Consider the following 17,041-nt stretch of genomic DNA (forward strand, 5'->3'; position numbering starts at 1 on the left):
GCTGTGGAGTTCTTCAAAGGTTCGCCCCTGTCTAGATCTCTTGACATTGTCGGTTGGTAGAAAGAAGAGGGACCAAAGCGTTCGACCCATCCAGTGTAGTACACCCCGGGTGAGACAACCTTCTACCTGTGTGTGACGCCAGCAGAGGCCGTGTTCGGCCCAACGCAACAGTTTTCGATCCGCCTCTCTATCAGCAGTTGGTAGAAGCCTCAGAAAAGGAACGTCTGACGTCTATTCCCTCGAAGGTCTGTGAGTTACATCACTTCCTGTTTCCCTGTATATTCACCGTAAGTGTATGCCCAAAGCTAAAGTCAGCATATTGTGTTGTACACCTACCTGTCTGCCCAGAGTAAAGTCCCAGTTATATTGGGTGTACTTACCTTTATGCCCAAAGCTAAAGCCAGCATATTGTGTTGTACACTCGCCTGTATGCCCAAGTGAAGTCCCAGTTACATTTGATGTACTTACCCTATGCCCAAAGCTAAAGCCAGCATATTGTGTTGTACACTCGCCTGTCCGCCCAGAGTGAAGTCCCAGTTATATTGGATGTACTTACTTATGCCTAAAGCTAAAGCCAGCATATTGTGTTGTACACTCGCCTGTATGCCCAGAGTGAAGTCCCAGTTACCTTGATGTACTTACCTTATTGTAGGAGGTAATGAGATGTGCGTGTGTTGTATGTTCGCCTGTCTGCCCAGAGTGAAGTCCCAGTTGTATTGGATGTACTTACCTTATGCCAAAAGCTAAAGCCAGCATATTGTGTTGTACACTCGCCTGTCTGCCCAAAGTGAAGTCCCAGTTGTATTGGATGTACTTACCTTATGCCCAAAGCTAAAGCCAACATATTGTGTTGTACACTCGCCTGTATGCTCAAGTGAAACCCCAGTTGTCTTTCCTACGGACTTACTTGTGCCCCCGAGTGAAGAGCCAGCGGCCCCCTCTGTCCACTATCCGTGTCCAGTCCTGTTACACTTACCTTTATGCTTTTGTGCAGATCTAGCGGGTCCCTTTGAAGCGTCTACCTGCATGTCGACTCGTCACTCAGGATACAGAGACCGTGGAAACCCCCTCCCGTACACTTACCAGTACGGTTTTAGTTGGATCCCGGCAGCCCTTGGGCAGTTCCCCCCAGCATCTGGACGACCGGGAGTATAATCCGCTGGGTCGCCTCGGAGTTCGTCAAAAGTAGCAGCAGGTATCCATTGTGCATCCAAACTCTCAATACTTACCACTTGTATCTGTTACGTCCATGAAAGGAGAGGGCCCTGGACAGTCGTCCTGCAAGCCAGAACAAAGGGGCACTTGCGAATAAGCTGATTGTCGTCACATAGCCAGAAGGAAAGAGGAGTGAAGGACTCACCTGAGATCGTCCGTGACGGAGTCTAAGAGACTCGAGACTGTTACTCTCCAAAAGGAGGGTTGGATTTTAGCCTCCCTTCCCCATACCCTTTTTTTAGTAATTTAATAAAGTCTGTTTTAATATTTACTTACCGGCTCTCGTGTGTCATTGGGGTGTTCTTGGGACCTCCTCGAGGTGGAAATTAGGAAGGGGCGTGACTCACAACATCGGTGGTCCGCTCCGACCTGTGACAATAGTGTCATTAAAATGATGACACATCTTGCAGTACGCGGCGTCGTCTTTTACACTGTAGAAATGGGAACTTTGTGTACCACTTAGCAGCAAAATTTCTAGACTTGCCGTTTATTGTTGTGCGTGGAAACTCGCGTAAATGGGGCTGAGCAGGTGGTTCATCAAGTGTGGATAAATCAGTTGGTATGTTGCTTTTCTCGACGATTAGCCCGGGTTGATGTCGATGTTTCAGATTCTGTTCTTGGTTTTTTTAAATATTTAAAGATGTTTGTTTCGACATGCTCGTCTCGTGTCATGCGTGTAAAACTCATAAACTCATCTTCCCATCCCTCCAACAATATGCGATTGGCTAAACAGTACTACTAAGCTTATTGATTGGCTGTTGCAGTAAGGCAATTATATGAAAAAGTTTTCGCTCTACAGTAATTATTTTTTTATGAAACTTCTTGTACGTGTTTAAGTGATAAGTATTGTCATATATGCATACTTTTTTTTTCTGCTTTCCCAATTTTTTTTTTTGTCTGTTCTGATTGGGTGGGCCAGCCGTCAATCTGAGTGGGCCAGTGCCATCCTGGCCCTTATGTAGCCTCGCCCCTGTTATGAACTGCCTTTAACTGTCATTTTGCATTCAGTTGCTTTGACACAATCCGTTTTGTTTAAAGCGCAATATAAAGGTGACTTGACTAAGAACAATTTTAACTGTCATTTTGCATTATTGACACACTGTTTTCCTAATTAAACAAATTAGACTCATACGTTTTATCAGAATCAACTGGCAACTTATGTAATTATGACTACATAAAACATTGTGAAGAATGTGTCTTCACTGTAAAAAAAAAAAAAAATAAAAAGTTGAGAAAATCTCCTACAAAAAACAAGTTGAGAAAAGTCCAAAAATCTGCTGAAGCTGGTTGCCTTAAAGGGGTCATATGATGTGATTTCAAATTTTCCTTTCTCTTTGGAGTGTTGCAAGCTCTTGGTGCATAAAGAAGATATGTAAAGTTGCAAAGGCTAAAGTCTCAAATCCAAAGAGATATTCTTTAGAAAAGTTAAGTCTCGTCCCCGCCCCCCTGAAACGGCTCGTTCTAACACGGCCCCACACATATCTACGTCAGTATGTGGGAAGATTTGCATAATGCGGCCCAGATGTTCATGCAAAGAAAGGCGGCGTAACTTTAATTCTTGTTGTAGTATTGTTGTTGCCGTGCCGCAGACACTTTGTTTCACTGTGAAAGTGAAACTACTTTGTTTGGCCTTCCAAAAGAGGGCGATATCCGCTTCTTCATGCCTGGAGCTGATCCGTGCTGGTCGCTGAGGAAATACATCATCTTTGCACTGTGGATCGCCAAATCGGCTTTCACCGTGGATGAAGGGTAGTCCAGCCTGGGGTCGTCACATGTGCTTGCTGCAAGCACAAGGTACGCTCCTTCATAGAATCCTCCTGCCGCACCGTTCTCAAGCCGCCTGACTCTGCCCAACTCAAGACAGCCGCTGCCCACTCTAGGCCGTGGTTCACTGTAGGCCTCCAGCCTTCGCTCACTGAAGGCCGCGGTGTGTGACGTGGTTTCGTTGAGAAAGCAAAACTACTTTGTTTGGCCTTCCAAAAGAAGACACGACTAGAAATCATATCACGTTTATAATGGGTTTTATGTCTCGTCGCTCCGGCCGGACAAGGCATCACAATATGTTAAGGGGCGCAACATTTCAGTCACACGTTTGAGCATTCGGCAATCACAACGCACTGGATAGCTGGCCAATCACAGCACACCTCGCTTTTCAGAGTGATGAGCCTTCTAAAAATCGACACGTTTCAGAAGGCGGGGCATAGAGGAGAAAAAATAATGTACAATATGTGGAAAATAATGTGTTTTTTTTAACCATAAACCGCATAAACACATTTCATTAGGTAAAAATTGATAGGTAAAAATTGATAGCCTGAATGCACTGTAAGTCGCTTTGGATAAAAGGGTCTGCTAAATGCATAAATTTAATTTAATTTAATTTAAATTTAATTTCATTACACCAAATATACAAAATAATGTTCTTTTTAGCAGCATCATATGACCCCTTTAAACTTTTAAGTTTTCTCACTGAGATTAATAGTTTAATTAATTTAGATTCTGACATTTTACATCTCCATATTACACATACACTAGCCTATATACTGTATGCTTGTCATATGTCATATTTCGATCATGAAATGCATCGGAATATGACATTTTTATTTAACTATTTGTGGTCGATTGTAAAAATGCACCTCCCACTACAGCACCCCCAACTTAAATACTATTGATAGGGGCATAAGCAAAAGTTGTTTACACTTTCAGGCCACTTGAAGCTTCTGTCTTCGAATGCGTCCCTGATGGAGGCCTGATACAGACCTAATTTAAAAAATTGTGCGGAAAAACAGAAATCCAATCAGTTATCCAGATACGAAGGCTACCTGGATGTGAACAAATGTAAAGGCGCCATGTCCTGGCTGATGATCTGATCTGCTTGATCAGACCATGGTGATCGCATATTAATGCCAGCCTTTGATTTACATTTATTCCATATCAGCAAAATCAATATATGCACGTTACTTGATGTTATAAAGCACAAATCTACAATATTCAGTGGTCATTGTGATGAGCCCTTTGAAGTTAAGATCAAGTCATCAAACACTACACCCGGGATCTTGACTGACCTAGATGGCATGTGTGTTATCAAAGCCTAGCTGAACTGTGATGTTGTGTTGTGCTGGGATGGATGGCTTGATTTAAACATGCATTAAAGATTATTTTTACTAAAAAGAGTAAAAAAAGGCAAAAGAAATAATGGGTTAATAAAAACTATACACAGTAAGAATAATGATTGTAGCACAATTAAAGAACAATTCAAGTAATATATCATCAGGAAACACGGTGTTAGCTTTCACTGTTATGCTGATGATACTCAGCTCTATATTTCTTCGCGGCCCAGTGAAATATACCAATTTGAAAAAAACTAACGGAATGCATAGTCGATATAAAAAAACTGGATGACGAGTATTTCTTACTGCTAAATTCTGAAAAAACAGAGGTGTTAATTATTATAGGACCTAAAAACTCTGCATGTAATAACCTAGAACGCTGTCTAAGACTTGATGGCTGCTCTGTCAATTCTTCATCATCAGTTAGGAACCTAGGTGTGCTATAGCAATCTTTCCTTAGAAAGCCACGTTTCTAGCATTTGTAAAACTGCATTTTTCCATCTCAAAAATATATCAAAATTATGACCTATGCTCTCAATGTCAAATGCAGAAATGTTAATCCATGTGTTTATGACTTCAAGGTTAGATTATTGTAATGCTTTTTGGGGTGTTTGTTCTGCACGCTTAATAAACAACTCCAGCTAGTCCAAAATGCAGCAGCTAGAGTTCTTACTAGAACCAGGAAGTATGACCATATTAGCCCAGTTCTGTCAACACTGCACTGGCTCCCTCGTTAAACATCATATAGATTTTAAAATCTTGCTTATTACTTAAAAAGCCTTGAATGGTTTAGCACCTTAGTATTTGAACGAGCTCTTGTTACATTATAGTCCTCCACGTCCGCTGCATTCTCAAAACAACTGTGGGCGGCAGATCCTTTTCCTATTTAGCGCCTAAACTCTGGAATAACCTACCTAACATTGTTCGGGAGGCAGACACACTCTTGCAGTTTAAATCTAGATAAAAGACCCATCTCTTTAACCTGGCTTACACATAACACACTAATATGCTGCTAATATCTAAATCCATTAAAGGATTTTTAGGCTGCATTAATTAGGTAAACCGGAACCGGGAACACTTCCCATAACACCCGATGTACTTGCTACATCGTTAGAAGATTGGCACTAATATTAGTCTGTTTCTCTCTTATTCCGAGGTCACCGTAGCCACCAGATCCAGTCTGTATCCAGGTCAGATGGTCACTGCAGTCACCCGGATCCAGTACGTATCCAGCCCAGATGGTGGATCAGCACCTAGAAAGGACCTCTACAGCTCTGGATGTCAGCGAAGACCAGGACAACTAGATGTACAGATCCCCTGTAAAGACCTTGTCTCAGAGGACCACCGGGACAAGACCACAGGAACCAGTTGAGTCCTCTGCACAATATGACTTTGCTGCAGCCTGGAATTGAACTGCTGGTTTTGTCTGGCCAGAGGAGAACTGGCCCCCCGACTGAGCCTGGTTTCTCCAAAGGTTTTTTTCTCCACTCTGTAACCGATGGAGTTTTGGTTCCTTGCCGCTGTCGCCTCTGGCTTGCTTAGTTGGGGACACTTCATTTACAGCGATATCGTTGACTTGATTGCAAATGATTGCACAGATACTATTTAAATTGAACTGAGCTGCATGATGACATCACTGAATTCAATTATGAACTGCCTTTAACTGTCATTTTGCATTATTGACACACTGTTTTCCTAATTATTGTTGTTCAGTTGCTTTGACACAATCCGTTTTGTTTAAAGCGCTATATAAAGGTGACTTGACTAAGAACAATATCAAGCATGTGCAGAACACAATGTACCTGCAAAAACCTGTTTAAAGAAACTAGACTCACAAGTTTTATCAGAATCAACTGGCAACTTATGTAATGATGACTACATAAAACATTGTGAAGAATGTGTCTTCCCTGTAAAAAATTAAAAGTTGAGAAAATTGTTGTATATAATAAAGTTGAGAGTTGTGAAAAGTTCAAATGTATGTTGTTGCTTTTTGGGTTTAATGTGTTGTGATTTCAAATTTTCCTTTCTCTTTGGAGTATTACAAGCTCTTGGTGCATAAAGAAGATTTGTAAAGTTGCAAAGGCTAAAGTCTCAAATCCAAAGAGATATTCTTTAGAAAAGTTAAGTCTTAGTATTAGCACCTTAGTATTTGAACGAGCTCTTGTTACATTATAGTCCTCCACGTCCGCTGCATTCTCAAAACAACTGTGGGTGGCAGATCCTTTTCCTATTTAGCGCCTAAACTCTGGAATAACCTACCTAACATTGTTCGGGAGGCAGACACAATCTTGCAGTTTAAATCTTAATTAAAGACCCATCTCTTTAACCTGGCTTACACATAACACACTAATATGCTTCTAATATCCAAATCCATTAAAGGATTTTTAGGCTGCATTAATTAGGTAAACCGGAACCGGGAAAAAACCTTTGGAGAAACCAGGCTCAGTCGGGGGGCCAGTTCATGATGTCATCATGAACTGAGCTGCATGATGACATCACTGAATTCCCATAACACCCGATGTACTTGCTACATCGTTAGAAGATTGGCACCTACACTAATATTAGTCTGTTTCTCTCTTATTCCGAGGTCACCGTAGCCACCAGATCCAGTCTTTATCCAGGTCAGATGGTCACTGCAGTCACCCGGATTCAGTACGTATCCAGCCCAGATGGTGGATCAGCACCTAGAAAGGACCTCTACAGCCCTGGATGTCAGCGAAGACCAGGACAACTAGATGTACAGATCCCCTGTAAAGACCTTGTCTCAGAGGACCACCGGGACAAGACCACAGGAACCAGTTGAGTCTCTGCACAATCTGACTTTGCTGCAGCCTGGAATTGAACTGCTGGTTTTGTCTGGCCAGAGGAGAACTGGCCCCCCGACTGAGCCTGGTTTCTCCAAAGGTTTTTTCTCCACTCTGTAACCGATGGCGTTTTGGTTCCTTGCCGCTGTCGCCTCTGGCTTGCTTAGTTGGGGACACTTCATTTACAGCGATATCGTTGACTTGATTGCAAATGATTGCACAGATACTATTTAAATTGAACTGAGCTGCATGATGACATCACTGAATTTAATTATGAACTGCCTTTAACTGTCATTTTGCATTATTGACACACTGTTTTCCTAATTATTGTTGTTCAGTTGCTTTGACACAATCCGTTTTGTTTAAAGCGCTATATAAAGGTGACTTGACTATCTTGTTTCATAACTAAGTAAGAACAATGTCAAGCTTGTGCAGTGCACAATGTACCTGCACAAACCTGTTTAAACAAACTAGACTCACACGTTTTCTCAGAATCAGGATGACTACATAAAACATTGTGAAGAATGTGTCTTCACTGTAAAAAAAAATAAAAGTTGAGAAAAATCTCCTACAAAAACAAGTTGAGAAAAGTCCAAAAATCTGCTGTTGCTGGTTGCCTTAAAGCGGGTCATATGATGTGATTTCAAATTTTCTTTTCTCTTTGGAGTATTACAAGCTCTTGGTGCATAAAGAAGATTTGTAAAGTTGCAAAGGCTAAAGTCTCAAATCCAAAGAGATATTCTTTAGAAAAGTTAAGTCTCGTCCCCGCCCCCCTGAAACGGCTCGTTCTAACACGGCCCCACATATCTACGTCAGTATGTGGGAAGATTTGCATAATGCCGCCCAGATGTTCACGCAAAGAAAGGCGACGTAACTTTAATTCTTGTTGTAGTATTGTTGTTGCCGTCGTATAGACACTTTGTTTCACTGTGAAAGTGAAACTACTTTGTTTGGCCTTCCAAAAGAGGGCGATATCCGCTTCTTCATGCCTGGAGCTGATCCGTGCTGGTCGCTGAGGAAATACATCATCTTTTGCACTGTGGATCGCCAAATCGCGCTTTCACCGTGGATGAAGGGTAGTGAAGCCTGGGGTCGTCACATGTGCTTGCTGCAAGCACAAGGTACGCTCCTTCATAGAATCCTCCTGCCGCACCGTTCTCAAGCCGCCTGACTCTGCCCACTCAAGACAGCCGCTGCCCACTCTAGGCCGTGGTTCACTGTAGGCCTCCAGCCTTCGCTCACTGAAGGCCGCGGTGTGTGACGTGGTTTCGTTGAGAAAGCAAAACTACTTTGTTTGGCCTTCCAAAAGAAGACACGACTAGAAATCATATCACGTTTATAATGGGTTTTATGTCTCGTCGCTCCGGCCGGACAAGGCATCACAATATGTTAAGGGGCGCAACATTTCAGTCACACGTTTGAGGCATTCGGCCAATCACAACGCACTGGATAGCTGGCCAATCACAGCACACCTCGCTTTTCAGAGTGATGAGCCTTCTAAAAATCGACACGTTTCAGAAGGCGGGGCATAGAGGAGAAAAAATACTGTACAATATGTGGAAAATAATGTGTTTTTTTTAAACCATAAAACCGCATAAACACATTTCATTAGCGTAAAAATTGATAGGTAAAAATTGATAGCCTGAATGCACTGTAAGTCGCTTTGGATAAAAGGGTCTGCTAAATGCATAAATTTAATTTAATTTAATTTAAATTTAATTTCATTACACCAAATATACAAAATAATGTTCTTTTTAGCAGCATCATATGACCCCTTTAAACTTTTAAGTTTTCTCACTGAGATTAATAGTTTAATTAATTTAGATTCTGACATTTTACATCTCCATATTACACATACACTAGCCTATATACTGTATGCTTGTCATATGTCATATTTCGATCATGAAATGCATCGGAATATGACATTTTTATTTAACTATTTGTGGTCGATTGTATGAATAAGTCCATGCATAATCCCATGCTATATGGGCATTAACACTGATAGAGGCATAAGCGAAAGTTGTTTTACACTTTCAGGCCACTTGAAGCTTCTGTCTTCGAATGCGTCCCTGATGGGGAGCCCTAATACAGACCTAATTTAAAAATTGTGCGGAAAACAGAAATCCAATCAATTATCCAGATACTAAGGCCACCTGATGTGAACAAATGTAAATGCGCCATGTCCTGGCTGATGATCTGATCTGCTTGATCAGACCATGGTGATCGCATATTAATGCCAGCCTTTGATTTACATTTATTCCATATCAGCTTAAAGCAAAATCAAGACATACAGTCGTGGCCAAAAGTTTTGAGAATTACATAAATATTAGTTTTCAAAAAGTTTGCTGCTAAACTGCTTTTAAATCTTTGTTTCAGTTGTTTCTGTGATGTACTGAAATATAATTACAAGCACTTCATACGTTTCAAAGGCTTTTATCGACAATTACATGACATTTATGCAAAGAGTCAGTATTTGCAGTGTTTGCCCTTCTTTTTCAGGACCTCTGCAATTCGACTGGGCATGCTCTCAATCAACTTCTGGGCCAAATCCTGACTGATAGCAACCCATTCTTTCATAATAACTTCTTGGAGTTTGTCAGAATTAGTGGGGTTTTTGTTTGTCCACCCGCCTCTTGAGGATTGACCACAAGTTCTCAATGGGATTAAGATCTGGGGAGTTTCCAGGCTTTGGACCCAAAATTTCAACATTCTGGTCCCCGAGCCACTTAGTTATCACTTTTGCCTTATGGCACGGTGCTCCATCGTGCTGGAAAATGCATTGTTCTTCACCAAACTGTTGTTGGATTGTTGGAAGAAGTTGCTGTTGGAGGGTGTTTTGGTACCATTCTTTATTCATGGCTGTGTTTTTGGGCAGAATTGTGAGTGAGCCCACTCCCTTGCATGAGAAGCAACCCCACACATGAATGGTGTCAGGATGCTTTACTGTTGGCATGACACAGGACTGATGGTAGCGCTCACCTTTTCTTCTCCGGACAAGCCTTTTTTTCCAGATGCCCCAAACAATCGGAAAGGGGCTTCATCTGAGAATATGACTTTGCCCCAGTCCTCAGCAGTCCATTCACTATACTTTCTGCAGAAGATCAATCTGTCCCTGATGTTTTTTTTGGAGAGAAGTGGCTTCTTTGCTGCCCTTCTTGACACCAGGCCATCTTCCAAAAGTCTTCGCCTCACTGTGCGTGCAGATGCGCTCACACCTGCCTGCTGCCATTCCTGAGCAAGCTCTGCACTGGTGGCACTCCGATCCCGCAGCTGAATCTTCTTTAGGAGACGATCGTGGCACTTGCTGGACTTTCTTGGACACCCTGAAGCCTTCTTTACAAGAATTGAACCTCTTTCCTTGATGTTTCTTGATGAACCTATAAATTGTTGATTTAGGTGCAATCTTAGTAGCCACAATATCCTTGCCTGTGAAGCCATTTTTATGCAACGCAATGATGGCTGCACGTGTTTCTTTGCAGGTCACCATGGTTAACAATGGAAGAGAACAATGATTTCAAGCATCACCCTCCTTTTAACATGTCAAGTCTGCCATTCTAACCCAATCAGCCTGACATAATGCTCTCCAGCCTTGTGCTCGTCAACATTCTCACCTGAGTTAACAAGATGATTACTGAAATGATCTCAGCAGGTCCTTTAATGACAGCAATGAAATGCAGTGGAAAGGTTTTTTTTGGGATTAAGTTAATTTTCATGGCAAAGAAGGACTATGCAATTCATCTGATCACTCTTCATAACATTTCTGGAGTATATGCAAATTGCTATTATAAAAACTTAAGCAGCAACTTTTCCAATTTCCAATATTTATGTAATTCTCAAAACTTTTGGCCACGACTGTACATGTTAACATTACTTAATGATGTTATAAAGCACAAATCTACAATATCCAATGGTTATTGTGATGAGCCCTGTGAAGTTAAGATCTAGTCGGGATCTTGACTGACCTAGATGGCATGTATGCCTAGCTGAACTGTGATGTTGTGTTGAAGTGCTGGGATGGATGGTTTGATTTAAACATGAATTAAAGATTATTTTTACTGAAAAGAGTAAAAGGCAAAATAAATAATGGGTTAATAAAATCTATACACAGTAAGAATAATGATTGTAGCACAATTAAAGAACAATTCAAGTAATACAGTACAATCCAGCAAAACAAGATTTACTAGACCAATTAAAAGCCAACTATGTAAAGTTTCACAAGCATTGTTCCACTGTCTATAAATACTGTAGAAGCATCAGTCTTCAGTATCAAACAAGTCAATAGACAACCGTAAGGTAGGTTTTTCTAATATCTGTCACTCAAATGTCACGTTTGTGTCTTACTATCTAGACTATTTTTTTTAAATATTTTATTTGCTTGAATGCTGTCTGTTTTCATGTCTGTTTCTTGTATAAGATTGCCGTTTAAGCTTTAGTTGGAAAATATATAGTATAATTTTATAATACAGCAAATATGCTTAAACAAATCAAAGCTTACATAAATAGTTCTGACCTACTAATACATATATTCTGACTAATTTAATGCATGGAATAAGTGTTTTGTTGCCCAAAAACAGAGAAAACATCAGGCAAGCACTGAAAGCAGCAGAGTCAAAATCAAGAAAAACAGTGCATCCTCTGAGCTCACGAGTATGTTGTGTGTTCAAGTTTCATAAAACAACATCTTAGAGATAATACTGTTGTGCCCTAATATTTAATAAATATTAAGCTTGAATTAAATATTTAAGCCCTTCTTAAACCTCTCTGCATCTCTATTTTTCAGTGACACCATTCACCATTGCAGTTTCATCATGTGCATTATTTAGACAAGAGAACGGGGAGACCGCTCTAGGAGTTGCTTATCCATTAGTCAAGGTAACAGAATTTCAGTGAAAATGTATTTTCCTCTATATTAAATTTAATAAGACCCAATTGGAAATGAAAAGGTCATTTAGAATCCACTACTACTATTATTAAACATCAGCAGAATATTTGTATTTTTTTGTAACTGTGTGTATCTATGGTGAACGTGATTTCACCAAGTACAACATGTTCCTGGATCAACATCCTTGTTGATCCTGGAACAACATTCCTATCAACCACTTCAATTCAATTCAATTCAATTCAATTCAAGTTCATTTGTATAGTGCTTTTTACGATACAAATCATTGCAAAGCAACTTTACAGAAAATTAAGTTTCTACAATATTTAGTAGTAGCTTATCAGTGAAGACTGTCAGTTTATGTGCATATGGCAGAAATGTTTGGAAAAATCAATAAAAGACGTAAACAAACAGACAATTAACACTATTAACAGCAATTATGCAATCAAACTTACAGCAAAGTGTGGTAGTTCTGTATGTTGTCTCTGGGTTAGCATCATCTGAGGTCCTCTAAGGGTTTGACATCATCTCTTCTCAGGTGTTCTGGATTCAGACTGGAGCTTGTGTAAATCCCGTGGCAAAACAGAGAAACAAATAGAGACATAATTAGTGTAGCTGCTGTTCCAACCAAGTAAAAGTAATTAGTTTAACCCATGCTAAAGAATAATAATGCACATTTGATCAAATATAACTGTAGTCCAAAATTATGAGATGCATTATTTGAATGCTTGGCCAAAGAGGTGTGTTTTTAATCTAGATTTAAACATAGAAAGTGTGTCTGAACCCCGAACATTATCAGGAAGGCTATTCCAGAGTTTGGGAGCCAAATGCGAAAAAAGCTCTACCTCCTTTAGTGGACTTTGCTATCCTAGGTACTACCAAAAGTCCAGCGTTTTGTGACCTTAGGGAGCGTGATGGATTGTAGCGTGGTAGAAGACTAGTCAGGTACGCAGGAGCTAAACTATTAAGGGCCTTATAAGTAATAATATTTTCTAACTGATACAGAACTTAATAGGTAGCCAGTGCAGAGACTGTAAAATTGGGGTAATATGATCATATTTTCTTGACCTGGTAAGGACTCTAGCCACTGTATTTTGGACTACCTGTAGCTTGTTTATTGAGGATGCAGGACAACCAGCTAGCAGTACATTACAATAGTCCAGTCTAGAGGTCATGAAAGCATGAACTAGCTTTTCTGCATCAGATACAGGTAACAATTGCAATCTACGAGATTCTGTGTAATGTTTTTTGGTCCAATAAGTAATATCTCTGTCCTATCTGAATTTAATAGGAGAAAATTATCGGTCATCCAATCTTTTACATTTTTAACACACTCTGTTAGTTTAGATAATTTTGAAGTTTCATCTGGTCTCGTTGAGATATATAGTTGAGTATCATCAGCATAACAGTGGAAACTAATCCGTATTTTCTAATGAAATTACCAATGTGCAACATGTAAATTGAAAATAGCAGAGGACCTAGGAGAGATCCTTGTGGCACTCCATATTTTTCTGGTGATAAATGAGATGACTCCCCATTTAAATAAACAAAGTGGTAGCGATCGGACAATCAGAATCGAGGGATAACATTTCAGGAAATGTCTGTTTTAGGTTTACTATCAGGGTTAGATGCTTCTACACCCTTGTTAATCAGCTGTCATTTAGCACTGATTTTAGGAATAAATTATGGGTAGGGTTGGGTTTAGGGGGAAGGGATTGGGTTAAGTCTATATTTTTGGACAGTTATGTTGATCCAGGATCAACAAGTTATGTTGATCCAGGATCAACAAAAGATATTGATCCAGGAACATGTCTTACTTGGCAAAATCATGGCGACTCTGTATCTATTTTCACTGAGACTGCTTTTCTCTATCTTACACAAATACTGTAATACACAAGTACTGTAACTTACTTAGATCTATCAAGAATATTAAGTCACCTAATTTGTTTAATCTTATATTGCTGTATTAAGTGAATTTTACCACTCTGCTCTAGGCACTTAAAATGGTGAATCAAAGTATGAGCGAGATGGATCCAACCGTTGAAGAGTGGTTTAAAATTGTGGTGATACCTACCAACATGGATCACTTCAAAAAGAGCGTTGAAAACTATAGTAAGTGTAAAAGACTGTTCACCAAAACGTATTTTATTGCATGTAACACAATGAATAATTCTTAAGAATCTTAACAGTGCTCTTTCACATTAAGATATCTCATGTCTACTTACTATAACATACAAAACTTTTTGTTGTGGTCAACGCAAATAAAAAAAGTTGTATGGGTTTGGAATGACATGAAGGTAAGTAAATGACACAATGTTTTTTTTTTGAATGTCTTCAAGCCACTGTAGACCTTACAGAAACAAATTTTAGTATAAACATGAATAAAATAAAATGTCATTTTATTCTACTAAATACAATGTCATGCTGCTGTCTGTGCAGATCTAAAAATTGAGATTGCTTGTGAAAAGCCCATCCTAGAACACCTTGAGGAGATCAAGCCTATTCTCTTCCTTTCCACAAATGCACAGAATGTGAGAGAGGCCATCAGTGCAGGTGATGCTTCAAGTTTTTTTTTTTTTTTTTTTTTTTTTTTTCATTAGGTGCATGTAGGTATTTACAGTATAAAATACAACAGAAGTGTTACTTCTATAACTTTTAAATGAGGCATTCCTTTTCAGGATACGGAGCAGCCACTATGTTCCAGCAAGATTACGACGAGCACAGTGATGAAGAGTTACGTGTGGCCTTTGATGGTGATGGAGTCCTGTTTTCAGATGAGTCAGAGAAAGTCACCGCAAAGAAAGGTCTAGAGGCTTTCTGTCAAAATGAGCGTGATAAAGAGGACACATCTTTGGCACTGGTAAGACTGTTGTTCTGAAACCGCTTGTTAGTACAGCTGATTCTCAAATGACTCAGTCAACTCTTGTTTTATTTCACATTCGCAAGGCACACACCACACAGCATTGTAAAAGTGAAAAAAAAAAAAGTTAAAAAGAAAGTGACGTGACATACATGCAATTATGGTGACCCATACTCAGAATTCATGCTCTGCATTTAACCCATCCAAAGTTCACACACACAGCAGTGAACACACACACACCGTGAACACACACCCGGAGCAGTGGGCAGCCATTTTTTTCTTGGACGCCCGGGGAGCAGTTGGGGGTTCGGTGCCTTGTTCAAGGGCACCTCAGTCGTGGTATTGCCGGCCCAAGACTCAAAGCTTCAAAGGAAGCTTCTTCTGAAAGTTCAACCGTAAAAGTGCTTCTACTCTACACACATTGAGCGTTGAAAGTTGAAATTGTCTGCCGTAATCAAAAGCATGCCCCACATGCTATATGCTACATGCTAACTGTTATATGCCTTAAAATAAGTTTTTAATGTAATAATGTAATAATTATCTCTCTCTATATCTAAAAAAAAATTTAAATTATTTTGCAGGGTCCTCTAAGTATGTTTTTTAAAGCATTGGTACAGCTCCAGAAGAGTCACAAAAAGAGTCCAATTCGTACCTACTTGGTAACATCACGTGGCACAACAAGTCCTGGAATCAGAGCCCTAAAGACTCTTAAGGAGAACAATCTGGAGATAAATGAGGCATTCTTTCTGTGTGGTGCCCATAAAGGGCCTGTGCTGAAAGCAATCAATCCTCACATATTCTTTGATGACCAGAAGAAACATGTTGCCCTTCAAAACAGGGTTATTGGTGCTCATGTACCATATGGTGTGAGGAATAAGTGAGAATAAAACCTAATCTTATATGTAAAAGGGAGAAACCATATTTTCTTCTGCAACATGATTTATAATGTCAGGAAAGCTAAATTTGGTAATTATTTCCTGTCTTTTTTCTTAAGGCTTAAAGTGTAAATGAAATTAAGGCAAATGCTGATTTTATGTATTGTTGAGCTGGTGATTATATTTTAATGGAGAAACTAATCAATAAATCATTACATGAAAGTCTTTGTCTTTGTTCTGGTTTCTCACTATTATTTAACAGAGAATATGAAGACATTATATTTTCTCTGCATCTCTCTCTCTTTTTTTTTTTTTTAATTTAGTCCTTCTTGATAACACACCAGAACCTATCCAATGCCACATATCGAGAGGGTAGATCAGATGTGTACTGTAAATGCTCTCAAGGACAATCATGTGGAATACAAATAAATAAATGACTACAAATACTTTCATAACTTTACAAAAACTACGGAAGCGTATTGCATTCACTTGAGAAAAAAAATCTACTCTGTTTTTCTGAATTAACGAGTTAATTATCTCAGAATTACGAGATAATTTTTCATGAAAAAAAGTTTTTGCTCTGTTTTTCTGAATTAACGAGTTAATTATCTCAGAATTACGAGATCATTTTTCATTAAAAAAAAAAAATATTTTGTTCTGTTTTTCTGAATTAATGAGATCCCTCAAAATCCTACCAGGAGCTCTGTTTTAGCTGGATTGCATGGAAGTAAACATGTCCCGCCTTTCAAGTTTAATCCGGTTTTATTTTACATTGGGTTTGAGACATTGGGAGATACTGCTGTCTTTAAGTAATATAAATGGTATTGTTATTAGTGCGTCAACTTTGCGCAGACACCTCAAGACTTTGCGCCTGTTCAGGAGAAAAGAACATTCTGATCTGCTTGACATTGCTGTGTTTCTCCAGGATCAGTTGAACCGATATGGTATGCTTCACGGATATAATATGATGCATCTGAAATGCATTCAGGCTGGCTACGTGGTGACACAAGAGACAATCAGGCAATTGTTGAAAATACTGGATCCCCATGGAGTGCAACTGAGGCGCCGGAATCGTCTTCGGCGACGTTTGTTTCATAATCCAGGCCCGAACTTTTTATGGCATGTTGATTCATATGATAAACTCAAACCATATGGGATCTGCATCAATGGTGCAATCGACGGGTTTTGATGATCCCAAGGTCATCGCTATGTGTTTCCTACATATAGTTGACTTTTAAAGAGATAAGTGGTGGGATCTGCATCAATGGTGCAATCGACGGGTTTTGATGATCCCAAGGTCA

At 39.6% G+C, this 17,041-nt stretch overlaps 1 protein-coding gene across 1 annotated transcript; it reads left to right on the top strand.

The window, feature by feature from the left end:
* Positions 1-11,379: 11,379 nt before the first annotated feature.
* Positions 11,380-15,962, top strand: LOC122142559 (cytosolic 5'-nucleotidase 1A-like). The gene is made up of 7 exons (XM_042753781.1): positions 11,380-11,419; positions 11,680-11,773; positions 11,907-11,998; positions 14,000-14,117; positions 14,445-14,558; positions 14,684-14,865; positions 15,447-15,962. Coding segments are annotated over exons 2-7 (807 nt in total). The 5' UTR covers positions 11,380-11,419; positions 11,680-11,772; the 3' UTR covers positions 15,747-15,962.
* The last annotated feature ends 1,079 nt before the right edge of the window (positions 15,963-17,041 follow it).

This window comes from Cyprinus carpio, unplaced genomic scaffold (genome assembly GCF_018340385.1).
Source record: "Cyprinus carpio isolate SPL01 unplaced genomic scaffold, ASM1834038v1 S000000001, whole genome shotgun sequence".
NCBI lineage: Eukaryota > Metazoa > Chordata > Actinopteri > Cypriniformes > Cyprinidae > Cyprinus > Cyprinus carpio.

What these genes read in the sequence shown, in the direction of transcription:
- LOC122142559 (XM_042753781.1), top strand. An exon ending in GAGAGAGGCCATCAGTGCAG is followed by an intron (nt 14,559 to 14,683) that starts GTGATGCTTCAA and finishes ATTCCTTTTCAG; the next exon opens with GATACGGAGCAGCCACTATG. An exon ending in AGGACACATCTTTGGCACTG is followed by an intron (nt 14,866 to 15,446) that starts GTAAGACTGTTG and finishes ATTATTTTGCAG; the next exon opens with GGTCCTCTAAGTATGTTTTT.